General features: G+C 44.5%; 1 protein-coding gene across 5 annotated transcripts in view; it reads right to left on the bottom strand.

Moving 5' to 3' along the window:
• The window catches only part of RNF157 (ring finger protein 157), a 73,656-nt gene that overhangs the window by 28,951 nt on the left and 17,530 nt on the right, over positions 1-27,175 (bottom strand). For 4 of the 5 annotated variants that reach the window (XM_081185382.1, XM_081185383.1, XM_081185380.1 and 1 more), the window contains exons 2-3: positions 17,407-17,525; positions 2,561-2,649 (exon numbers count right to left, since the gene is read on the bottom strand). In XM_081185382.1, coding sequence (XP_081041508.1) covers positions 2,561-2,649; positions 17,407-17,525 — 208 coding nt within the window. Of the gene's footprint in view, positions 1-1,512; positions 1,656-2,560; positions 2,650-17,406; positions 17,526-27,175 lie in introns of those variants that run through there. The other variant, XM_081185384.1, reaches the window with a different exon arrangement.

Below are 27,175 nucleotides of genomic sequence, written 5' to 3'. Positions count from 1 at the left end.
TAAGTGTGGCAAGAGAAACCCAGTGTTCCTGCTGTTTTATTATTATTATTTTGTTTAAAACGGATTACTATGGTGTGAGTCAATATTATTGGAAATGAAGTTGCTGGGTGTGTGAAATTGATTGTAGCAAGCAGTGCAATGAGTTAAAAAGGTGGGTGGGAGTCAGATAAAGAACTGAGAGTTTCAGCTGTGGGTAGAAGTACAGCATCATCAAGATGCCAGGACTACCATGTTGAGAAACGACAGAGGGGTCACGTCCGTGCCAAACATTTAAAGCACTCTTATACCACTTTAACAGTTATGGCTTCCTACATATGCACCTCAAAGACACATAGGAACTGTAGTTTGTTAAGGGTGCTGACCTGACAATTCCCCTCAACCACAAACCACAGTTCCCAGGATTCTCTATGACTGTTAAAGTGGTATCAAGTGCTTTAAATATATACAGTGGTACCTCGGGTTACATACGCTTCAGGTTACAGACTCTGCTAACCCAGAAATAGTACCTCGGGCTAAGAACTTTGCTTCAGGATGAGAAGAGAAATCGTGCGGTGGTGGTGCAGCAGCAGTGGAAGGCCCCATTAGCTAAAGTGGTGCTTCAGGTTAAGAACAGTTTCAGGTTAAGAACAGACCTCCAGAATGAATTAAGTACGTAACCAGAGGTACCACTGTAGTACGGATGTGGCTCCTGAGTACTAGTCTCTCAGACATCAGGCCTAACCAGGCCCTACATGGTTACCAGATCTACCAGAAATGACAGACCAATTCTGTGGTGCTAAATTATGTATCCTTGTTTATGTATTTGGGGTATTTACTTCACACCCACCCACTGTCGGGGACGGAACCCCCTCTGGACACCCATGCACACAGCCACTGGCAGCAGTGGGGGGGGGAAGGGCTACAAAAAGGCTCCCCCCCTTTCTTTCCACTGCCTTTTCTGCATGCCTGACTTCCCAGGCCTTGGCAACATCCCTCTGAAAATAACTGAAAACACAAATGCAAATTGAATCCAGAATGCAAGTAAGGAAGGGGCAATCTCAGTAACCAAATTCACGGCATGTTAAACTGGTAGAGAACATCCCTTCACCCAGGCCTGTTTCATTACTGCCGCTATACTGCCCACAGTCTTTGCTAGGTCAGTCCCTCTCCACACACACACACACACACACACACACACACACACACACACACACAGCAACCCCTCAGGTCCTGAGCTCTAAACTGCTGGATTTTATTTGGCTCTGATTTTAGCCCAGCAACAGGAGTGAATTCAACTCCTAATCCTGTTGTCACCTGCAGTGACCCTGAAAGCCAAGTGGAGAAGATAGAGATATAAAGGCACAAACAGCCTGTCTCGTTGTCTTACAGGGCATCTGTGTAACTCCTCCTCCAAAACAGCCAGATAATCTCTGCACTAATCTTGAGGAGCTACAAACGGATCTCCCCTGCTGTACTGCAGCTGATGGGATTGCTTCCAGCAGACCATTATCAAAACGGAGCAAACAGACTTACCTAAATTCAAGCATTGCTTTTTGAAGTCAAGTTCAAATGGGGGGGGGAGGAGCAAAACAATGCATGACACTCTCATCTGTGGATGGCATGTGTGTTCTGAGCAGCTGAGTTTGCCCAAGTATGCGGGAGGCTGGGGGAAGGATGATCCTTTCATGTTTAATGAGCAGCAAAGACCTGAGCATTTAAAAGCACTGACCGAAACTGGGAAAAGGACCAAGCCTCTGTTTCTTCAATTGAAGGGAAACCAGCTCATTTACACACATATGCAGCATTCATAACTGGCACACCATGCATGCATTCTGCCACTTAAACGCAATAATTTTGTGCCCGGGAAATTAAGAAAAACCAGCTCTCAGGCACCTAACAGAGGGCACCCTTTGTCAGAATGAATAGCTGCAAAGGCACACAGAACTCACTGTGTATAACACCCCATCTATCCTATTAGACAAGTGCTCATGGTCCAGGAATATATTTGAAAACACTGCAGAGATATTTTTCATTTAGGAAGGCCAAGGTATGTCTGGCACCTTAAAAAAATCATTTATGGCTGAAGATGCTTTTACAGAGTTATCTGATGAACTGGGGAAGGGAAGGGGAATAGCTCATAGGCAGAACATACATGCTCTCCATGCAGAAGATCCCAGATTAATTTCATCACATAGCCACTCAAAATGATTTCTGCTAGCAAGGCTGAAAAAGACCCAATCCTTGCAGAATCTTTGGGCTCACCAAGGTTGACAGCAGCTGCCTAGTTTACACATCACATTAAACCATAGTTTAAAACAACGGGCAGCGTGTTAATGCACACTGCTCAAAAGTTCCCAGGTTGCTCCTTCCCCACTTCTGCCTGGGACATGACAGGAGGGAAAGAAACCAGAGGTTGGCTTCACGTTAGATGCAAACCAGAGCTCATTGTTTGTCCCCACAACCAAAGGAATTGGGATTGGGAAGTTATAAGGTCAGCTCCTTGAGTTAAACCAGTTTAAAATAAATTATGGTTTAACAGCAGAGTGCTACAAACCCCTGTTGTGAAGCAACAGTGACTTACTTGACTAGGCGCAATGTGTCCTTTCGGACGTTTATCAGGCTTCGCAGTGTCTTCACTGGCTCCTGGGGCGGTGGGGCAGCATACGGAAACTAGACAGAGAGGAAAGAAAGAGAATTTGACATTTTAAGATGTCACTCGGTCTCTAAGGCCCCATCTGCTGTGACTGGCACAAGCCTAACCTTCTATGTTCACTCAGTACAGTACTGCATGGGCAATAGGATCCTGACAGACACGCTGCTTGCCCTTGAAAATGAAGGGAAGCAGAGACTTTTATAAGAATCACTAGAAACAATCACTAGAAACAAGCCGGATCCATTTTGAATCATGACAACTCAAAGAGTCCCACAACTGGAAATGCAATGGAACTTACCGTACATATCTAAGACATTAACATTCTTATAACACTTGGGCGGGGGGGGGGGAGCCACATGCTCTAAATGTATGGCATGGATGAGACCCCAGACTGGTACAGCTGTGGTTTATCCCTCCCTTGCTGGAAGAGTGGTCGCTTTGAAAGATCGGAATACAGTACATTTTTCCTCTGTGCCTGCTGAGACAGTGAAAACCTCCCAAGCAGCAGAATACATCCCATGCATGCACTATGGACACATTACAGCTGCCTTGGGAACCTTTGTTCCAAGTTATTCATTTATTTAGAGCAAGCAGGATGTTTCCATCACAGTCCTAAAACAGACAGCAACACAAGCCATTACCTGCACCGAAATTCAGTATATATACACATATACAGGTGAGAAGGTGAAAGCTGCTTTGGCACTACTTCTGCAGCCCCTTTCATGCTTTGCTTGCCTCCTCCCTGTTTTCCTGTTGCTCTCGTAGAAGTCTACCATGCCCAGTGCAGTAAACAGAGGGGATATTTTTAGCTTGCTGATGCAGCAAAATGCCGATTTAGATCAGTATCTGGAGGTGGGTGCAGAGATTATTCTCTGCCTGCCTGTCACGGAATGACTACAGATTTGCCTATTTAACCAACTGTGCTCCAGAAGCAGAAAAGGGATTATTTACGCCTGCTTGATATTAGTCAAGCAAAGCATATAAAAAAGAAGGAAGAGAAAGAGAGTTAAGCAAGACAGTTTCCCGAGAAGGAAACGAAATAAGCAGGACAGGCAGTTAGCACAGCATTGTGCAACCCATGCAGGGGGTATCAATGCTGGGAAGAAAGCAGCTAACATAGATGTACTCTTGAGTTATTAGTGTTGGGGTTTGTCCACATCAGAGCAAAATGTGGACCCTCAACCCAGCGTTGTTTGAGACCTTTCTAATTTCAAATGTGGCGGTTTTAAATCCTAATGGCTTTAGACTTTCCAAAGATTAAAAGCAAGCAAGCAAGCAAACCCACATTTCAAAGGGGAACAGTTCATGACAACACTGGGATGGGGAGGGTGTCATGTTGATGCCCCAGCATTAATGGGGACACAGGCCCGTGCAAATCCACCTTCTGCTGATGTGGACAAGCCCTTGGTTCACTGAAGCGCTCTTGACAAAGAATATTTCAACTTTAAAGAACAGGTATCAAGGCAGAATTAGGATTCATTTCAAAAGGGTTTGGTGCTATCTGAAGAAGAGCTCCGTCACACACATGGCCACTCCCAAGGGCTTATCCAGTGTTCCCTTTCCTCCGCTCTTTTTAGGCATGGTCCACGCTTTATAAAGCTCTGTGTCAGAGCAACTTTTGTTTTGCTCCAGAGCTTTCCCTGTGAAAACCCTGAATTGACATTTGCTCCGAATCAACTTTAAAGAGTGTTAAAGCGTGGACCATTGCCTGGAGAGAGCTGGGCAAAAGGGTAAGCGTGGAGAAGCCCTCAGTCTTCTGTCTGATGTGGCTCCAGTGTTGAGAATATATATATAGCGTTTCAAACCCTAGCATGTTGGAATGCTTGTAACAAATGAACTATATGCTTCATTCTTGCCTATTTTCACATTTGGTTGAGTGTTTCCTTGCCCTCTCTCTCTCTTTCCTTTGAAGAACCCCTGTTTTTCATTGTGACATTTTCCTGTTTGAACATGCACTGTGTTAACCAATTTGTCAATATTGCTAGATCTATTGATATAATTACAGTATACAACACATAATACAATAGACCCGTGGGTCCTAATTTGGATGAATGTTGCCTTTTCATACCAAGTTGATATTGTTTTGTTGTTTACTAAAGGTAATGTTGCATGTAAAAACTTTCCTTTTGTTCAGTGAAGCAGCAGACCCTGGCAGCTATGTAGACCAATCTGTCTTGTGCCTGTTTCATTAAGTACCTGCTTAATCCTGCAGAATTTCTAATCAAGAGCTGAATAATGAATTTAAATACCTTAAAAAAAAATCTGAAACATTTATACTGTGCTGTTCAAAATTGAACACTGTCTAACAGAAAATTTAAATTAACAAAATCAGATACAAATCATAGAAAAAACTGAGGATTAAAAACCAACATCAATCACGACTCAAACCCCGCTGATAAAATATCAGTGTGCACCGTACCCATTCCCTAAGTCCTCAAAAACAAAAAGATACTAACAGCCTATCAGAAAAGCCAGGTATGGGGGCAGGATCAGGCCACAGGATAAGCCTCAAGAGGGTCATTCAGACTGGATTTGTGTTTGAGGAATGAAACCTCATTGAGCTCCCATTTGGACTTGTCACAGCTGCGATATACTCATCTATAGCTTATGGATGCCACATTGCTTCACGACAAATCCTTTCCTTTTGAGTCAACAGCTTCTGGCTGACATAAGCAACTACAACACAACATAAAGAACGCCCAGAAAGAATGAACTGTTAAAAGCATTCAGCCTAGCTCTACCAGATGTGGAACACAGGCATCATGACAATCCCAATACCGTTGACACAGAAATGTAGGTTTTGTAGCCAATCAAACGATGGCAGGGTCCAGTCCCAGAAGGGCCACTGATGTCAGGCCACACAAGTTCATGTGAAAGTTTATTGGCTGGAGCCAAACAATGCTCTGCACTGCAGAACACCAACTTACCTCGTAGAGCACACAATACCAGCTCTGCTTTGTTCCAAGATGTTAGGAACACTATAAACCATAGAATAGTATACTCAGATTGCTGATATATCAACCCCCAATTCACAAAGAAAGGAAACCCAGCTGGCTGCACTGCTACACGCTGCAATGCAAACAAGGAGCCTTATGTCAAGCCTTTTGGTGCCACCAAGTGGTAATGTTTTGTTGTTACTTTAGCAGATGCACACAGGAAGAGGAAATAGGATAGGATTGTTGTTGTTTAGTCGTTTAGACCGACTCTTCGTGACCCCATGGACCAGAGCACGCCAGGCCCTCCTGTCTTCCATTGCCTCCCGCAGTTTGGTCAAACTCATGCTGGTAGCTTCGAGAACACTGTCCAACCATCTCGTCCTCTGCCATCCCCTTCTCCTTCTGTCCTCAATCTTTCCCAACATCAAGGTATTTTCCAGGGTGTCTTCTCTTCTCATGAGGTGGCCAAAGTATTGGAGCCTCAGCTTCAGGATCTGTCCTTCCAGTGAGAACTCAGGGCTGATTTCCTTAAGAATGGATAGGTTTGATCTTCTTGCAGTTCATGGAACTCTCAAGAGTCTCCTCCAGCACTGTAATTCAAAAGCATCAATTCTTCGGCGATCAGTCTTCTTTATGGTCCAGCTCTCACTTCCATACATCACTACTGGGAAAACCACAGCTTTAGCTATACCAGGGGTCTGCAACCCACGGCTCCGGAGCCGCATGTGGCTCTTTTACACCTTTGCCGCGGCTCCGGGGCGGATACTAGTGAGGGGAGGAGGCGCATTGTGCGCCCCGACACTCCCCACTGTGGCGGGCGCTGTACTGGCTGTGACGTCGCATGGGGGCAGTGCGTGCGTTAGTCACGCACCGTCCCGACGTCACCTTCCCGCCCGCTGTCAGATCGCGGCTCCGGAGATATATTTGTTTTAAATGCCACAATGGTTTTGCGGCTCCCAGTTTTTTTTCCCTTCAGAAACGGGTCCAAGTGGCTCTTTTTGTCTTAAAGGTTGCAGACCCCTGAGCTATACGGACCTTTGCCGGCAAGGTGATGTCTCTGCTTTTTAAGATGCTGTCTAGGTTTGTCATTGCTTTTCTCCCAAGAACCAGGCGTCTTTTAATTTCGTGACTGCTGTCACCGTCTGCAGTGATCATGGAGCCCAAGAAAGTAAAATCTCTCACTACCTCCATTTCTTCCCTTTCTATTTGCAGGGAGGTGACCATTATCTTAGGGTTTTTTTTATGTTGAGCTTCAGACCATATTTTGCGCTCTCCTCTTTAACCCTCATTAAGAGGTTAATTCTTCCTCACTTTCTGCCATCAAAGTTGTGTCATCTGCATATCTGAGGTTGTGGATATTTCTTCTGGCAATCTTAATTCTGGCTTGCGATTTATCCAGTCCAGCCTTTCGCATGATGAATTCTGCATATAAGTTATATAAGCAGGGAGACAATATATAGCCTTGTCGTACTCCTTTAGGATAGGGATGGGTGATGCCAATTAAAATTAGGCCAAAGAACCAAGTGCTCTCACTGCAGGCAGTGAGGAGACTTGTACCAAATCTTGTATGTGTAGACAAATAAATAGCTGAAATCTTCCCAGCTTCCTGCAGGGGAAACTTCCTCCATAAGCTGCTATACTCCTACCATCCCTAACCATGGGCCACATTGAGTTGAGAGTCCAGCCATGTCCACAGGGCCAAAGGTTCACCATCCTTATGTGTAAAAGCAATAGTTCTTCTGATACGTTTATCCAGAGAGCCAGTCATTGGCCTGGTTCTCATATAACACTAAGACAAACTAGGACTTTGCATGATTGGGCAAGCATGCTGGTGCACAGTGAGAAACTCATGGCCACTTTGCTCCTCCTCCACCGCTACCACTCTACTGGGAGCCAAAGTCATGGTTTGGGGCTTGATGATACATCCAAACCTGGGACCATGGTTTATTTCCATGGGATGCCCCAAATCTCGCATAGCTACCAAAAGTAATCTAGACTCATCTATGTCTGGAAGCACCACACAAATATGCATTCTTAAAGCCACAATGTGTGCATAAATCAATGCTAAACTAATTTAAACAAATTATTAGTGGGAATGCTGCTTAAAGAAATTAAAGCAATGAACATGGTCAATTCTGAGTTCTGCTGCAAAACAAAAATCCTTAATTTTAATAACTATATTAAATGACATCCAATGTCTATGCTGATCCTTAAAGTATAATCTGGATAGAATGGGCAAGCCCATCTAGGATTACCCAACAGGGGACTTGGCCTCACTGCAGGGAGTTTTCTAATCCTACAGCTGGATAGCTCAGTGGGTTAGAGTGTGGTGCTGATAATGCCAAGATTGCAGGTTCGATCCCTGTGTGGGACAACTGCATATTCCTGCATTGCAGGGCATTGGACTAGATGAGCCTCAGGGTCTCTTCCAACTCTACAATTCTAAGATTCTATGATTCTCACAACCTCTGTGGCATTTTGTATTTTGCCACCCCTTAACCTTCTCCCTTGACAAAACAAAATACATGTCTCCAAAAACCTGGGTTTTTTGAATAATAAAGAAATTGTGCAAAACAGGTAAATGCATGCACATTGACTTTTCTCATGGCTCTGTGGGTTCCAGATCCATCACCATCTATTTTCTAGACCATGGGGTCTAGGGTATACAAGGCAGGAAATGCATTGTTGTCGCCGATGGCACACACTATCAAGACACTTGCAGCAGATAATATTCTAAAACAGTTGAATGTCAGCAAGCACAATCTGACTTCCTAGAAATTTCGCTATAGGTGCATGCCCACGCTTAGATGGATTTCAGCCTAAGTTCTATAGTGATTCATCTATCTCTGCCTCCAGTGTGGCTGGGTGGATTCTACCTTACAATCTGCTGCGTCGGCAGAACACTGGAAAAATGCATTGATCCTCAAGTGCTGCCAAAAATAATTCAACAGCAAGGGCAAAAGGGGGGAGGATATCAAGTCACTCCTTGGCCAAATGGCTTTGACGCAAGAAAAGAAAAAAAAGGATGTGAATGCTGAATGCCGTTACCACAAATATGCACTTAGGTGCGCATAGACTCGGGAAAGAACCCTCAAACTGCTTTATTTATTCAAAGCAGTGCAGCACTGCTTCTAACCATACTACCAGGGATTTTCAAGATGTGCCAATCTGAACCGTGGCTGAGAACTCCATATATTAGTGGGATGCCTAACAGGAAACAGGGCATTGTTCGTGTATGCCCAAGGGGCTCACTATGTCCTTTGGAAACCTCTGCACTGAGTCTATTGTTCTTGGAAAAGCGCAAAAACAAATTAGCAGGTACATGGTCCAGGCATAAGCAATCTCCCTTAGGGAACTAGAATACGGACACTGTCTCTGCCTGGAGGGGAAGCAACGTTTACTGTTCTACTAGTAAACTGGATAGTGTTCTCAAGGCTACAGGCATGAGTCTGACCAAACTGCAGGAGGCAGTGGAAGACAGGAGTGCCTGGCGTGCTCTGGTCCATGGGGTCACGAAGAGTCGGACACGACTAAACGACTAAACAACAAGTGGTGGTGGGGGATGAGTGTTCAGACCCTTGGGCCCTCACTTGTGGGGTGCCTCAGGGTTCCGTCCTCTCCCCCATGCTATTTAACATCTATATGAAGCCACTGGGAGAGATCATCAGCGGGTTTGGACTGGGTGTCCATCAATATGCAGATGATACCCAGCTCTACCTCTCTTTCAAATCAGAACCAGTGAAGGCGGTGAAGGTCCTGTGTGAGTGCCTGGAGGCGGTTGGAGGATGGATGGCGGCTAATGGATTGAAGTTGAATCCTGACAAGACAGAAGTACTGTTTTTGGGGGACAGGGGGCGGGCTGGTGTGGAGGACTCCCTGGTCCTGAATAGGGTAACTGTGCCCCTGAAGGACCAGGTGCGCAGCCTGGGAGTCATTTTGGACTCACAGCTGTCCATGGAGGCGCAGGTCAATTCTGTATCCAGGACAGCTGTCTACCAACTCCACCTGGTACGCAGGCTGAGACCCTACCTGCCCGCGGACTGTCTCGCCAGAGTGGTGCATGCTCTAGTTATCTCCCGCTTGGACTACTGCAATGCACTCTACGTGGGGCTACCTTTGAAGGTGACTCGGAAACTACAACTAATCCAGAATGCGGCAGCTAGACTGGTGACTGGGGGCGGCCGCCGAGACCACATAACACCGGTCTTGAAAGACCTACATTGGCTCCCAGTACGTTTCCGAGCACAATTCAAAGTGCTGGTGTTGACCTTTAAAGCCCTAAACAGCCTCGGCCCAGTATACCTGAAGGAGCGTCTCCACCCCCATCGTTCTGCCCGGACGCTGAGGTCCAGCGCCGAGGGCCTTCTGGCGGTTCCCTCATTGCGAGAAGCAAAGCTACAGGGAACCAGGCAGAGGGCCTTCTCGGTAGTGGCGCCCGCCCATCAGATGTCAAAGCGATAAATAACTACCTGACATTTAGAAGACATCTTAAGGCAGCCCTGTTCAGGGAAGTTTTTAATCTGTGATATTTTACTGTATTTTTGGTTTCTATGGAAGCCGCCCAGAGTGGCTGGGGAAACCCAGCCAGATGGGCGGGGTACAAATAATAAATTATTATTTTTTATTATTATTATTATTATTATTATTATTATTATTATTATTATTATTATCTGCCATGTAAAGATTAAATGAAGCTGTATTGGAGATAGAAATCTGGAGGACCCCGTATGTTTGTACATTTCAGCTTCCTATAACCACACAGATACCAAACAAGTCCATTAGATTTGACTCCTGACGTCATCCACCTTCTCCAGCTGATGGCTTTGTTCCTACCACAAATAAATCCTTCAAACTCTTTTGATCAATGCCTTTAGAACAGAGCACAAAGTAGCAAAGTTTATTTTTCTTTCTGCAGTGTATAGTTTCACCTTGCATGAAACTCTGTGGTGAAACCAAACATTAGCCATTGACTCAGCCAGTAGAGCACAAGACTCTGGATCTCAGGGTCGTGGGTTTGTGCCCCACATTGGACAAAATATTCCTGCAATGCAGAGGATTGGACTAGATGGCTCTCACGGTCCCTTCCAACTCTGCAGTTCTATGATTACATCTCTAACAGACTGAATGTTCAATTATTATTGCATTCTCTCATGTTTACATGAACCACAAGAGTGCATAAAAACAGGCTTCTAAAATATATTTAGAAATGTTAATACACTCAGGATAATATTGACAGAAGTCATGTGCTAACGATTGTAGCAAGCAATTAGTGCTTTGGAATGAATTCCTAAGTAGAACAGCTGATTTCAAATCATTCTACTTTTCTTGGCAATTTAACAAATGCCAATTAATCCATCTACCCTGATTAATGGGGTTTGGTGGCTGGTGTGGCTGATATCTAGCATGTTTAATTCAACTCTACCTTTTATAAAATCGTTGGTGTCCTATAATAGGTGTTGCAAACCTTTTTGGGCCAATGGGCACATTTGGAATTTTGAGAGAGCCTGTGGGTGCCAGTCACAAAATGGCTGCTGTGGGCGTATGGCATAACACAAAATGGCTGCAATATGGACATGGGATCATGATTGCCACATCCAAAAGAGCAGAAGAGGAGATAGGAACACAAAATGGTGTAGGCATGCCTTTTCATTAGCTGCCCAATCATCTAGTCCAACCCTCTTCACCCAACATTGGACTTGAACCCACAGCCTTGAGATGAAGAGTTTCCTGTTTTTCCAACTGAGCTATTCCTTGGGATGCCCACATAACAGATGGTATCTATTTAAACATTTTAATAAATAAACAATTTGTGGGACTGGTAGGCAGAAATCGATACCAATCCACTCACATCACGAAAGATTTCCATGAGTGGATTAAAAAAGCGGACAGACAGTATGCACTTGTAACTTTAACACAGTTTATGTTGGCCCTTCCAAGCCAGAGAAAATCATTTCGAATCCAGCCCTGGGCTGTGACGAGACTAATCACTACAATGTGCTCAGCAAGCGATGCTCAGCAAGAGCGGGCTTCTTCACAGGCAAGCGAAAACATTATCTAGGCCAAATGCTTTGCTAGGAGGAAATGCCCCATTACTGAGTAAATGGGGGCCATTTAGAATACAAAACAAGGAAGTGGTGCCTGACAGAGGACAGAGGGAATAGGCATCTCTGCAGAAAAAGTGTCGCTCTCTGTCTTGACTGAGAAGCGGCGCATGTGTAGCTTCTGATGCCCCTTTCCCTGCCACAGAAAGAAGCCCTCTGTATTCCACTGGATCAGAACAATCAATGGGTCAAGCATAACGAAAAGGGAACAGGGGGAGGGGAGGAAGAAAGCATGAATAAACAGCACACAGCATGGTCAGGAAGTTAAGGGAACAAAGAATGCTATGATATTATTTGCCAGCTCCATTTCTTAATGCTCACTTGCTCCAATATGTGTCCTAAAACAGAGACACCAGCTCAATTTTCCGTTTCCCGGCCCTGAAAGTTCAGGAATGTCTCAGAACAGCAATTTTGTTTTAAATAGACGTTGCACTCTATTAGAGGGACCCTGCAGAGAAGCTGCTCTCAGTAGTTACTGGGTGGGTGGGAAGTACAATTGGATGAAGATTTCCTTTCTTTGGCTTTTTAGTTCTTTGGTAAAGCTGCAGGTAGTAACACAAGTTTTTTTAACGTGCTGCTACTTTTAGCTATGCTACTAGTCTTTCTGCTGTGAAACTACATTGAGCATTATTTTAAACAAAATGAGAAGTGAAATATAATTGCATCACAAATCAAAACTAAGTTCCACTGCAGAGGCTTCCAGGTTCAGGGTTGATGTGATTGGGGCTGAGAATACATGACAGAATTTTGAATTCCAGATAATAAGATATTACACAATACAGAACAGGTTATGTGCATAAACAATGCATAGACGCAGGAAATGTCATGGGCACAAGCACTGTAAACCTGGATCTCCAACAGAGGGGGGAAAGAACTGTCCTCTCCCTGTATAGCACTATTGGGACTGGGGTGGGCACTTAGATCAAGTAATAAATTACAGTGAACCTAGTGAATATCCCCATAGCTGGGCAGGACTCAACATAAGGCTTTTTTGGAAGCAGCTTTAGGCCAGGAATATTTGCAGATCATGTGGCTAGATGGTTAACTGGGTAGGGCAAAAGAGAGTGGGGGCAGGTGTATCAAAGCTAGTAGCAAATCAATAGCTTGCCTTCGTCTTCTTTCAGTTATTATTTAATGTACATTGTAAGAAGCAGGTTGCCTGTTTTGAAGAAGCTGAAAGTGGCAAAGCATCACATTTACATGCAAAAGCTCTATAGCCAAAAGGCAAACAAACAAACACAGGGACATTGTGAGAGAGGTAGAGAGGAAGCTGTATCTTGGAGAGCAATCCTCCAGGATGTTTACTAATGCACGTGACCAAATTGGCCCAGGGAAAATGCCTCAGACAAGGTTATAGTTCTGCTGAAAAACAAGGACAAATTGGGCTGCTTGTTCCTTGTTTTCAGCTACTTTCTCAATTTAAAGATTCAGATATTCCCCAAACGATGACCTGGAGTTTACTGGCTCAACACTACTACCTTTGAACCCCATTTGTATTTGCACCAACAGAGAAGTGTCTCCTGCTGGTGTCTTGTGCGAAGGTCTAGTGCAGGGACAGGCGACCTCCACTTCACAGACCTAATTTGCCCTAGTATGGGTTCCAGTTTTGGCCTGCAAAGCTGTTTTCCCCACACCACGCCCACCTGCCCCACACTTGATGTCTCAGACTATAGATTACAGAATTGTAATCTATGAGGATAAGCTAGTCCAACTCCCTGCAATGCAGGAATCATTCAAACCCATGGCCCTGTGATTAAGAGTCTCGTGCTCTAGTGCAGTGTTTCCCAAACGTTTTTGGGCAACGGCACACCTGTTTACCGGAAAAAAATCTCGCGGCACACCACCATTAAAGCCCCGCCCCGTGACGTCAGCGCGCAGCGTCACGCCGGGAGGGACGCACAAAAGTTAAAGTTTTTTCCCTCCCCGCGAAGCAACGAAAGAGGGCGCCTCAACTCCGGGAGGTGGGCAGGAAGCGGGGGGAGCGCCAGACGGGCTCCGCTGGGGGACTTTCGGCTGCCGGAGGCGGGGAAGGGGCGGCTGCAGCGGACCCGGAAGTGGTTGCGCCCATCGGGGGCGGTGGGAGCGCGCCGTGCGGGTTGGTGGGTGGGGGAAGGAGAGGAAGAGGAGGGGGCGGCGGCCGGAGGCTGGACGGATCCGCGCAGGGACGGCGCGCGAGCCGGGAGGAGGCGCGAAGAAGGAGGCAAGGCGAGAGCAGCGCGGCTCGGGATGCATTCGGACTGCCGGCTGCTGCGCCCGAGACGCGGGGTATGGTGAGCAGCCCGGAGCGCCCGCTCCCCCGGGGGACCCGGCCGGCGCTGGCCTCCCTCCTCCTCCTCCTGTTGCTGCTCAGGCGGGACGCGGCGGCGCAGAAAGGTGCGTGCGGGAGCCCCGCCGGGAGGGGAGGGACCAGAGCCTTCCCGCCTTTCTTGCTTGGCGCCCACCCAAAAGCCCGCCGGGTTTTCGCGCCTTCCTCCAGTAGGCCGGCCGAAGCGAGCGGCGATGGGATGTGGGAGCTCGCTCGCTCGCCGCCCCGCGTGTGCTCGCCGCCGCCGCCCCGCCTCTCGCCGCCCGACTCGCCCGTCTCCCTCCCACGGAACACAAGGCAATGTTCGGCGGCACACTAGTGTGCCGCGGAACACCGGTTGGGAAACACTGCTCTAGTGAGCTATGCCTCGTGAGGAAGTCTGTAGCCAGTCAGTCAGTCCTTGAAGGAGCTTGCAAAGAGCCCTGCATGGCAACTTGAATAGCTGGCAATAGGCAGCACTTCAAAGAGCAATGCAGGGCTCTCTGCTTCTACTCTGAAGTCTCAATGATCATAGGGGTTTCACTGACCCCATCTGATGTCCCTGTGACATCAAGTGATTGACTGGTAAATGGCCACAACCACCTGTCAAATTCACCCATGAGGAAGCAAAAAGTCCCATGGTTCAAATCTTAAAGGTAAAGGGACCCCTGACCATTAGATCCAGTCGTGGCCGACTCTGGGGTTGCGGCACTCATCTGGCTTTATTGGCCGAGGGAGCCGGCGTACAGCTTCCGGGTCATGTGGCCAGCATGACTAAGCCGCTTCTGGCAAACCAGAGCAGTGCATGGAAATGCCGTTTACCTTCCCTCCAAAGCGGTACCTATTTATCTACTTGCACTCTGACGTGCTTTCGAACTGCTAGGTTGGCAGGAGCAGGGACTGAGCAACGGGAGCTCACCCCGTCGCGGGGATTCGAACCGCCAACCTTCTGATCGGCAAGTCCTAGGCTCTGTGGTTTAACCCACAGCGTCACCCGCGTATCTCTGCCATAAACTCACAAGGTGATCTTAGGAAGGCCACTCTTTCCCAGCCTCAGTACCCCAGATGCAAGATGGAGCACAATAACACCAACTTACCTTACAGGGCTGTTATAGTATTACAATTGGATGGTGCCATGTGAAGGTCTTTGAACACATGAGTAGTTCTAAACAAACATTAAGCACAGCTAATAATAATAATTAAAAAATATTATTTATTATTATTATTATTATTATTATTATTATTATTATTATTATTAATACCTCAGGCAATCTGGCTGGGTTTCCAGTAGCAGCCACACTTAAAGTGGATGACCCCACCTCTCACACTGTAAGCAGAGTACTAATAAAGAACAGGGATTTAAATCACCCTGCTAGTCTTTGGATACCCTCCTGCAAGATGCCCTTTACTCCCCTAGGATAGGTGCACTATTTTGGAAATTCCAGCTAACTAATCTTCGTTCTCCAAAACCTGAACAAGGAAAGAACTGAGCAGCAATGAAAGTGTTCCACTGCAGCTGTGCCACCCTTACTCTAACCCCCTTCCACTCCTAGGGTAAAAGCCCTACTCATGTATTTATTCGTTACAGGGCATTCATATGCAACAACAGGAGCAAGGGCACACTTCTAGCCTTGCCTCAATGTTGTGTCCCTGTCTCTGGAGCATCTCCTCAGCTATGTGTGTCAAAGGATGGAGGCCTGACATGAGAGCCCTTTGTGCGAGTGCAGCGACAAGACAGTGCAACATCATGGACATGCCTAGAACCACAGCCCTCCTCCTACACATGAGCAACCCTACAGGCAAGTCAGGGTGTGAGCACAGCAGAAAGTTCTGTTAAACTGAAAAGCTGTTCTGCTTCGTCCATCCATCTCATAGAACACCAATTCTGGACGCTGTAGAAACACACCTCCCCATCTTATCGTTTCACACAAAGGACAATGTTCTGAATGTGACAGGGAAGAAGGATAGAAGACCCTCTGTCCATAATTAATGTCTTGCACATCCTGGAGGTCTGAAACACGGTCTGACATTTAACGCTTTGCTGAGCTAGCAGGCAATAAAGCAAGGCTGCTTCAGCCTGAGAAATAGGATCAGGGACACTTTGTGGCTGCTCTTTAGAACAAACACATCAAGACACACAGACCCAAGCGGAGGAATGAAGGGTGGGGGTGGAAAAAGAGCAAAAGCTCTGTCCAGAATACTCTGCATCAAAATGTCAGGCTTCTCTTGTAAATTGTGGAAGGGAAGCTAAGAATTAACTACTTAAGACAAAGGAGCATATACGAAATGTTGAACTGCCTGGAACCTCAAGTGTGTAAAGAACACCCTTAGGTGACGAGATATAGGCGGATCATCCAGCAACTCTAATCCATGAGAGATGCTTGTACAGTCCTCAGACACACCGTTCATAGACACACGAATCACAAAGTTAATTAAACCAAATAATGGCACTTGCTCCTCAATTATCTGTAAAAGCACTTCATGCCATATATAAACACACAAAGTCTATACACTTTTTATTATTATTTGCAATGTTTATTCAGTATTGCACACACTGGATTCCTGCAAATTCTAACATGGACTTGCTCTCTGTTTAAGAGTTGTTTGTTTAAGGAAGGGCACTCTACAGTGCTAAGAAGGACACACGTCTCCTTATCATAGGGAAAAAACACATCCTCTCAAACCCTCGCACATCAACAAGCAATCTTAGTCTTGTTCTTTTTATTTACTAAATGCGTAACTGCCCTTCATCTGTAGATCTCAGGCAGATTCGCAACAAAAACATTACAATTCAAAAGATACAAAATGCATTAACATTTCCTGCAGCCATACCATCCCTCCTACACAGTTCATACTAACTAGATATTCCACATTTGCTTTTGAACTGAGACTCAGGGGAATATTGTACAAAGGATAACATGTGGCTGAGGGATGTTTCAGACAGCCTTCTAGATAAAGCACCCAATACTGCCTCCTGGTACCCTCAGAGAAGCGCTTGATTATGTGAATCATTGCAAACCATGCATTTCTGAGCAGTCACCAATATGCATCTGGGTTGCCCATGTCACCAAATGGACAGCACTTCAGAACCAATGAACATTCACAGCTAGATTTAAGAGCTACCTAGGCATGTTAAGAACCCTACTGTGTTTTTAGGGATCTTGAATTGGATTCTGAAACAGATCTAACATAAAATGCCTTCCCATCAGACTAAGTGCAAATAACATCTTACTTATTATTATATTTATATCCCACCTTTCCTCCGAAGAGTTCAAAGTGGTGTACACAGTCCTCCCATTTTATACGTACAGCAACGCTGCAAGGTAGGTAGAGTGAGGATGCATGCAAAATGAAACAAAAACTCCTAAAAAGGAATATTTGTTCCATGTCCACTCATATCCCCCACAGCTACAAATCCAACTTTATTAAAATGGGATTTTTCCCCCTCCTTACCGCTACAGGCCTGTTCCCAAGGAAGTTGAGATCACTGTTTTCTCCAAAAAGGTAGCCCTCAGGATGTGTAGAATCAAACTTCTCACCTCCCATGATGAAGTGACTGGCAAAGTAGCTTCCTGAAAAAGAGGGAAACAAAGAGGCTGGTAAGAATTAGGAGTTCAATATACTATGAAGGAAGGGAACTACCACAGAGGTTCTAATTATCAACATGGACACAATCAGTACAATGCATCGTGGAATAACTCATGGAAATGAATGCTTCAATTTTAAAATATCAGCAAGCTCCTAGCCCTCATGGTTGTGGAGATATTTATTGGTTTCATTCAAAACTCCGAAACCAGAAGAGGTGAGTCAGTAGCAAACATTTTATTTCCCCGTCCCTCCTTACAGCCTGCTACCCCTACAAATGTACAGTATGCCTGCCTCCAAGCCATATGAAGTTTCTCTTCCAACACCCACTTTTCCTGGCAAACTGAAAAAGGAAAGGAAAAACGGGGTAGCTGGCACTTTTATAGTGCTTTTAATTGTTGTGTGTATTGAACTTCACATAAATAAGTCGACTTCCTGATTTGTAGCTCAGCCACTTAGCCACTAGGCTTAAATTTACATTATTTGTTAATAACTACATTTTATAAGTCATTGGTTGGCACACGCGCAGTTATCTATTCCACACCATATTTTTACAGTATTGCTTAACTCTGCCATCTCAGTACAGCATTTTTCACAGGTGTGCACTTAAGTCTCTCCCACAATTCTAAACCATGAATAATAATGATGCTGAGAAACAGTCCAAAGGCTATCACTTAAGGAGACTGCAACACTTGCAGGGACAACACAAGGTCTGTTGCCAGAGTAACACATACATTTCCCCGCAGTAGGGTTTAGCAGCGTTGTTCAGGTTAGCTGTACATATTCAAAAGGGAAACCTCTGTGATCGGTTTTATTCTCTCTTATAGGATTCAAAACGGACAGACCTGTGCTGAATTTATTTGACATCTCTACCAGAGATACACTCCCCCAGCCACCCAAGGAGCAAATATGTATGGGAGTACTCTTAGATACCTGGAAGTCCCAGCTGGTCTTTGGACAGTAGGTTCACCAGCTACAGCCATTCCCGTATACAAGTAGGCTTGCCATGGTAACCCATGCTCTGATAAACCTGGATTGCTATAATGCACTCTGAGTGCCTGCCATTTCAAGATGACTTAGATGCTGAAGCTAGTACCAGCTCCTAGTTTGCCAAGTGGAGCAGCTAGCTTGAGCTACATGACTCTGGTTGCGAAAGGAACCGCACCGACTGCCAATATATTTCCCGTCCAAATTCCAAGATGTCTGCAATAACTTTTAAAAGCCCTAGACAGCCTCAGACAGAGACGTTTGAAGGAGGTACCTCTTCCTCTGTTGTCTTGCCTAAGCATTAAATTCTTCTGGAGAGGCCCTTCTCTGCATCTCACCTTTGAGAGTCGTACATTACGTGCTTCTTCTTCTTTGGTGATAACTCATAGATTGTCTTCCACACACACGGTTTTAACAATGAGTCCATAAGTGACTGTGGAGGCCAATTCTGGATCCACACGTCCTTCCACAGTGGGGACATTGCTTTCCGGGTAGGAGTTGATCACGGTGTGGATTTGCCAAGCATGCCTTCCTCTTAGCACATTTCTCCCTTGCATCCTGAGTTCGAGTGTCTTCAAAGCCCGTTACACCTTTGGTAAAGGCTGTTCTCCAATTGGAGCACTCACAGGCAAGTGTTTCCCAACTGTTGGTGTTTATACTACATTTTTAAAGTTTTGCCTTGAGACAGTCTTTTACCTCTTTTGTTGACCACCAGCTTTCCATTTTTAAGTTCGGAACATTACTTGCAGGGGCATACCTAGGGGTTGGTCAGGTTGGCTCCTGCAAATGGTGCATACCCGGGATGGGGGATGCAAAATCACTCCTATCCACTGACTCAGACTGGCTAGGAACCAGCCCACCCATGTGCACACATCCCGGGCTGCTCCTCTGGGCAGCCAGTATCTCCTTGTCAAGGGTGCAAGGGATTGTGGGGCACCAATATAGCTCCTTGCCAAGGGTGCAAGGGAGCCTAGGTACACCTCAGATTATGTAGCAATGGAAGAGGAAGGGCCTTCTCTGTTGTGGCACCCTGTCTGTGGTATGACCACTCCAACTTCGGCTCTGTTCTGGTACCACGTTAGTACTTGGTTCCTCAAGCAGGTATGAACTGTTAAACTTGCAGCCTAATGTTACAGCTTTAAGATGAATATTTTATAGAACATTTTACTCGTTCTTGGTTTTGCTGATGTCGTGTCGCCTGCACAAATTGTGAACCCCGCAACATGATAGAGGGCAGGGTATATAAACAAGTTAGTAAATGCATAAATGATTCATTTCTAGAAGTTTGAAGTTTTCTACAGAGAAATATAGCCATGGAAAATTTTCCAGCCCATGTTAAAGAAAGCCTTGAGGTCATCTCCACTGAGGCACTATGTTCCATATTGAAAAAGTAGCTTATTGCATCACATCCAAAGTTAGTCACAGTCACGAGCACACCCACGGAAATCAATGGACTTAGGAATATGACAAACTCTGTGTATCACCCAGTGCATGTTTTTTTAAAAAAACAGTTTGAGGTACCACCAAAAAAAAGAACATTTGAGCAAAAATGGAAATCTTGCAATTGCTCTGAAAGCCTCCTCAGATTGTGATCGACTTCCACGGCGGTGGAATTTGAGACTACCCTGCCACATAAAAATAATAGGATATGGCAACACTTGGAAAACTCTGTCTGGAATTTAAACAAAAGGGTAACAAACTTCTCTCTTTACAGCTCACATACAGCTTCCTTCACATATCTTTTATTGACTGTTTGTTTGAACATCTTAGAATAGAGCCACTCACAGCAGGCTTGCAATGTGTGTACATACACTACCCATGCCCCCTCTAATGCACTTTTATCCCAACTACGGGATTTAGCAAAAAGGTCAAATGCACTTTTAACAATCTAGTATTACCATGCTAGTGGTAATTGATAGGCCTTTGCTTTTAAAGAAAACGAGGATAAGAGCTTTCCCTGGCAGAGGGGTTTCATTTGTTGTCCTTTCCACAACAGCTTGGTTAACCTTGAAGGTATTACACAGAGCATACCTTGCCATTACAAACTTTTACATGGCTACTCTCCTGAATCTGCAAATTATTCAAGTTTTGCCCGTCCTCTGATCCAAATGAGCAAAGCCGCATCACCGCTACTGCCATAGTAATGCTTTTATAGAACAGGCCATAGAAGTAAGAACTACACACTCATCTTTAAGGAGTATATAAACATTTCTATTTCACAAGCTATTTTCCAGTTGGATGGGTTGAGGGCCGTTATTAAAAGCCGCACGCTGCAACAGTTAATTCAAAACGTGCTCTCTTCACTCCTCTGCTGTCCTCACCTTGAGGTGAAGATTGGTGGAAGGTATACAAAAGTCAGCTGAATCATCACTCCATAGGTTACAGAAATGTGTAACGACAATTACTCTAGTGATTGCTTCTGTAGCACATTTTAATCTGGTGAGGGACATTATTTTATTTTAAAAATATTGATAGCCCACCCTTTCACCCGTAAAACTTTCAAGGTGACTTTATAGATTATTATGTTTGGCCTCGCAATGACTCTTTTTGGTGGGTTACTATAGCTTATATAAAGAAACTTCAGCTTGGGTAACAAGCCTGCACAATGAGTCAATATCACAAAGATGGATCTTAAACCAGGTCAGAGACTCTAGAAAACCAAACTTTCTTTTCAGTTCTCATAATATTTTGTACATGGCTTTGCACATATTGAACTAGTCTGATGAATGCTCTAGCTAGTATGATTTATCTTCATCTACTTCTATTTTCCAGACAGAACCTCAACATTTACAATACAGTGGTACCTCGGGTTAAGTACTTAATTAATTCCGGAGGTCCATTCTTAACCTGAAACTGTTCTTAACCTGAAGCACCACTTTAGCTAATGGGGCCTCCTGCTGCCGCCGTGCCGCCGGAGCACGATTTCTGTCCTCATCCTGAAGCAAAGTTCTTAACCCGAGGTACTATTTCTGAGTTAGAGGAGTCTGTAACCTGAAGCGTATGTAACCCGAGGTACCACTGTGTGTTTTATCCTTTTTGTGTGTATGTAAGCTGCCCGAGGTATTACCTGCTACAGAAAGGCTATATAAACATTTTTAAACAAACAAACAATCCATTTCACAGCGCTTTTCTTCTATCTGTTCACATCAACAAGGCTTCATTAGTGACAGATTCTTTGTGGGGGGCACTGATGGGGTGGGTATGTGTTTACCCCATGCAAATACATTTACACCCTGGCTAGAGACAAATTAGGAATCGTCTTGTGATAAGAAACAGCAGCATCAAGCAGTAGTATCTCACAACCAAGTACAGAATATAAATGCAATTTGGATGACGTTGCCGCGTGTAAATGTCTTTAAAACTCTACCCTGGAAACCCAGTGATTGCACAGTAAATGGAAGTGTGAACACTGTCCCTATCTTAGCAGGACTCTGCTTCAAATCTGTAGACCACCATCCACTCGACAACTGCATCCAGGCACTGGTTCAATCTATGCAGTGTCTCTCCTGACTCAGATCTGATAGCAAAGCAAAGCCTAGTGTAGTGCCTTCAGGATACTGACACTGTACCTCAAACCTGCTATTGGTTTGCTCCAAACAGATTCATATAGATGTTAAGTAGAACTGGGATAAGAATAGAGTCACGGTTAAATTGCCAAAACCTAGACGTGCAGCCCCTTAGTCGCTAAGAGATCCAGCAGCAGTAGGGTTGCACTCTGCCACCTCTCCCTTGAAGGAGGTCATTTGTGAGGGAAATCAAGGCCAATTCCATGCCAAGCCTGAATCCAGACTGAAATGGGTCCAGTTAAAACAACTGCACGTATAACAACTATTTCAAAACTAATAGAGATACCGAGCAGATAAAAATAAAATCTCCACTTAGGAGGCTTGAACTTATTTGCAATTGACCTAGTAGCTGCCATTTCATTCTGAATATTAAGTTTTACACACTCCCTTTTTGTGTGTACACTGCCTTTTCATGGTGTATGAAAGGCAGTGCAGAATGTTTTAAAAGAAATAAAAATTTAGAGGCAACAGTTCAAAATGAAACAAAGCTCTCTTTTATAAAACATCTACTGAAAAACCTGCAGCATCCCCTTGCAAACATCAATACTGTATATTTGTCAGCAAACCCCCCCCCCATACAATTGTTTCCAAACAAGAAGAACACCAGGCACCTCTACAGATGCCAAGATGCAGCTCATCATTTAGGAAGGTTCTGCAATCAATTATTGATGCCTGCTGCTTTCTGGCCCCATTTTTTCCATGTACATAATTTATAGGGAAACAAGAGTTGGGGGGGGGGAGAGAGGCAGACAGACAGACATTTGAAAGAACCCTGGAGCTCACCAAAACCAATGCAGGCACATGACAGAGGGGCAAGAGAAAAGGAATGCAGTTTGACCAGAGAGTTAATCTAGCCTTCTAATGAAACATAGAAGAAGCTGAGAGATGCAGGACCTCATTTAAAAGTGAGCATAGTTAAAACCTTTGAAAAACAGATGCAGAATCACAGCAAGCCACACATTTAGGTGACCAGATGCAATGGGAGGTCAGGATTCAGTTGTGCACAAGAAAGGTGAGCCTGGCAAGGGCTGCAGGGCTGTGCATATAAGGTTGCCATATTCCAGAAAGTGAAAATCCAGACACAAATGTTGTTGAGAGTTTTTGCCATACCTTTTTTTGCCAATTTCCACCCAGACACTGCTTCCAACTGCAGTATTCCAGGTATGTCCGGGAATTCCATGCACAACCTTAGACCTGTGCAGTGCTTATCAAAAATCCCTCCTCTTGCCCCTCTATGAGCTTCCAGTTCATCTTGTCTACACATACAGTGGTACCTCGGGTTAAGTACTTAATTCGTTCCGGAGGTCCGTACTTAACCTGAAACTGTTCTTAACCTGAAGCACCACTTTAGCTAATGGGGCCTCCCACTGCTGCTGCCGCGCTGCCAGAGCACGATTTCTGTTCTCATCCTGAAGCAAAGTTCTTAACCTGAAGCACTATTTCTGGGTTAGCGGAATCTGTAACCTGAAGCATATGTAACCTGAAGCATATGTAACCTGAGGTACCACTGTATTACCTCACCCTGCACATGTAGCTTTAGATCCTGGTCTCCAAAGAATCCATTATGAAGTGCTAAAGAGATCTTATTTGATATTTTGCAGCAAAGCAACCCATCCACAAAAAAGGTCTGTGGGAGGGAGCATAATGGCCAAGTGGCTCTGAGTTCAAGTTTGCTTTTCAGTGCTGAATATGCAAGAGAGTGTACCACACACTCCCATAACTGAGGCTAAGAGACTCAGCTGTGAAGTACGCAGTCCCCAGTCTGAGCCTCCCCTCAGCTGCCTATCTGTTATGTGAACACAACCACCAGAAGAACGAAATTCACCTATGCTCCCTGACAGCCTACAAGCTGCTTGTCGTTTCCCAGTGACAAAAACGCACAGCAACAACCAAGTGTCAGGCAGGAACAGCAGAACTACGCTTTTAGAAAACAACTGGTCAGACCCCACACAGCTGTGTGCCTTACAGATAGTGAGCCGTAGCTTTATCTTCGCAAAATTAATCTCAGGTGTCACAACTGGCTGCTTTAATTACAAAGACCTCTCCAGAGAGACTACTCTTCATTACCCTGGTGTACAGATAGTTAGTAGCAAGACAGAACCCACCAAAGTTTGCATCATCCTAGAATCAAGGTGGACAAGCCTGGAGAGAACATGGCATAGCACCTTACTATCACTTCTGTGATAAGTAAAGATATTCTACAGTCCAACCTATTGTGATTAGAGCCTAAGCTGCACATATCCACCCTTTCCCTTTCAGCATCATTCTAATTTCTCTTTTTTCTTCTTCTAATTTTTTAAAATTGATTTTCCAGATTTTTCACACAGAAAAAAGAAAAAAGCATATCAAAGAAAATAAACTAAACACATAAGAAAATTATTACTTCAAACACCTAAATCTCTTAACACTGGTAACTGACTTCCTCAAATCCCCTCTATCTGAATTTCATTATATCACCTGTATAACAGATCTCCAATTTCATATTTCTAATAATATTAACTCCTTTCATTAACTAACCTCTTCTCCTTTATTATTATTCTAATCATTAATATTTAGTACCACATATTCTTATTCTACCCCTAGGCCTATTTGTTAATTCCCAGAATTTTCTATTTATCTTACATTACAATATTTAGCTAAATATTCTTTAAATTTCTTCCAATCCTCTTGTATCTCCTCTTCCTTCTGGTTGCGGATTCTTCCAGTCAGGTCGGCCAGCTCCAAAAAGTCCAACATCTTCATCTGCCATTCTTCTATTGTTGGTATCTCTTGCGATTTCCAGTTTTTGGCTAATATCACTTCTGTGTAAGCAGTAAAGATATTCTACAGTCCAACCTGTTGTGATTAGAGCCTAAGCTGCACATATCCACCCTTTCCCTTTCAACATCACTCTACTTTCTCTGCAGCTTTGGTGGGTGGGGAATCTTGGTGTTAGGTTCACTTTGGAGGGTAAGCAGGAATCGTCCCTGTCTTGGAATTAGAGTTGGAAGGGACCACAAGGGCCATCTAGTCCAACCCCTTGCAATGCAGGAATATTTTTGCCCAACATTAAGCTTAAACTCATGACCCTGAGATCCCAGTTTTAGATGTCTTCTGAAAATTACCATTGCTTATCCAGGCCTTTGCAATACGTATTTGTTTCCTTTCAAATCAACCAGTATTTACGGAAGTTTTATTTGTGTTTTTCCTGATTCTATTGTAATCCTGTATTGCTACATACTGCTGCATTATGCCCTTATGAAAGCGCAGATTTATAAATATTTGAATAAATAAATGAACCATCACATTCTGCCAGTGCAAGGATTTCTGCTTGTGCTCTGGGACTTTCCACCCTTTGCAAAGCTGCTCCATGTTGTTGGGGGGACCTTTAGAACCAATTTAATGGAGGCACTGGGAGGAGGTTAGGGGAGAACATTCTGTTTCACAAGGATAAATCCTTGTGCTGATGGAACAAGAAGCTCAGAGCTACATTAAATTCCACCCTAAATAAATAGAAGAAGAATCCTTAAGTTTTAGTAGAGCTTTCATACTTTGGGTGCATGAGCATATTTAAAAGACTTGTCGCTTAAAACAGATCTTTCTGATTTTTGTGAGATGAGGATGAGAAAGTGTACTGCACTTTAACGGGTTCAAAATGCTCTCACTACTTCCTATATCAAACCTGCTAGTTGGAACGTGTTTACCATTGCTCCCATACAGACCAACCAGAAGTTCAATAAATACAGTGGTACCTCGGGTTACATACGCTTCAGGTTACATACGCTTCAGGTTATATACGCTTCAGGTTACACACTCCGCTAATCCAGAAATAGTGCTTCAGGTTAAGAACTTTGCTTCAGGATAAGAACAGAAACTGTGCTCTGGCGGCGTGGCAGCAGCAGCAGGAGGCCCCATTAGCTAAAGTGGTGCTTCAGGTTAAGAACAGTTTCAGGTTAAGTACGGATCTCCGGAACGAATTAAGTACTTAACCCGAGGTACCACTGTAAGGCTTAAAAATCACTTGTTACATACAAAGCTAATAAATTTCTGCTGGTTGCATGCATACTCGATCACCACAGCAACAAGCATAGCAAGTGTCCAGATTAATAACAGATGCACCTTTCCTAATGACTTGCTATATATGCAGAAAACACTCTATTCATCAAAGGTGTACAGCCACTTCATATACTTCTAAGCCCCCCACCACCTGGCAAAGCCATCCGCACACTTCATCAGGAAACCACAGATCAACCTAATGCAATATAACTGTGTCAGAAGCATAGGGGGAAAGCTGGAATCACTTGCAGATCCTATAACTCAAACAGGTGAGCCAAGAAGAAGAGTTTGGATTTGATATCCCGCCTTTCACTCCCTTTAAGGAGTCTCAAAGCGGCTAACATTCTCCTTTCCCTTCCTCCCCCACAACAAACACTCTGTGAGGTGAGTGGGGCTGAGAGACTTCAAAGAAGTGTGACTGGCCCAAGGTCACCCAGCAGCTGCATGTGGAGGAGCGGAGACACGAACCCGGTTCCCCAGATTACGTGACTACCGCTCTTAACCACTACACCACACTGGCTCTCAGCCAAGCTGCAGAATACATATCAGATCACATATATGTAGCTGACAGAACACTTAACACACATTACAAAAAAAGCATTTACTCATGTTACAGATTAGGAAAAACTGCCCTTGGGGTGGTATTTATGATTATGATTTTAGAAGCTCTTAACCTCAGTCTATAACAAAGATATCAAAACACAAGCCAGCAGATCACTCAGGGAAGTAAGCCAAGCCACAGAATACAACTGAAGCCAAAATATGCATTCTTAATGTCAAGGAATTGCACACCATCACTGACTGCTACTCAACCAAACTCAAAAACATTGCCTTGCACCCTTATACATACAGTATATTGTTAGAGGCTTGAAGGGTTGCTATGGAAAATACTGGTGGGTTACTTCCATGAATGTGATTCTGTAACCATGAGATTACAGGCACAGGTTAATTCCGGCCATCCAGATGTTTGGGACTACAATTCCCATCACTCCTAGCTAACAGGACCAGTGGTCAGGGGTGATGGGAATTGTAGTCCCAAACATCTGGAG

Source organism: Podarcis bocagei, assembly GCF_964188305.1.
Source record: "Podarcis bocagei genome assembly, chromosome: 2".
NCBI classification, from domain to species: Eukaryota; Metazoa; Chordata; class Lepidosauria; order Squamata; family Lacertidae; genus Podarcis; species Podarcis bocagei.
The sequence above is the reverse complement of the archived record's forward strand: the minus strand, read 5'-3'. Positions and strand labels throughout refer to the sequence as shown.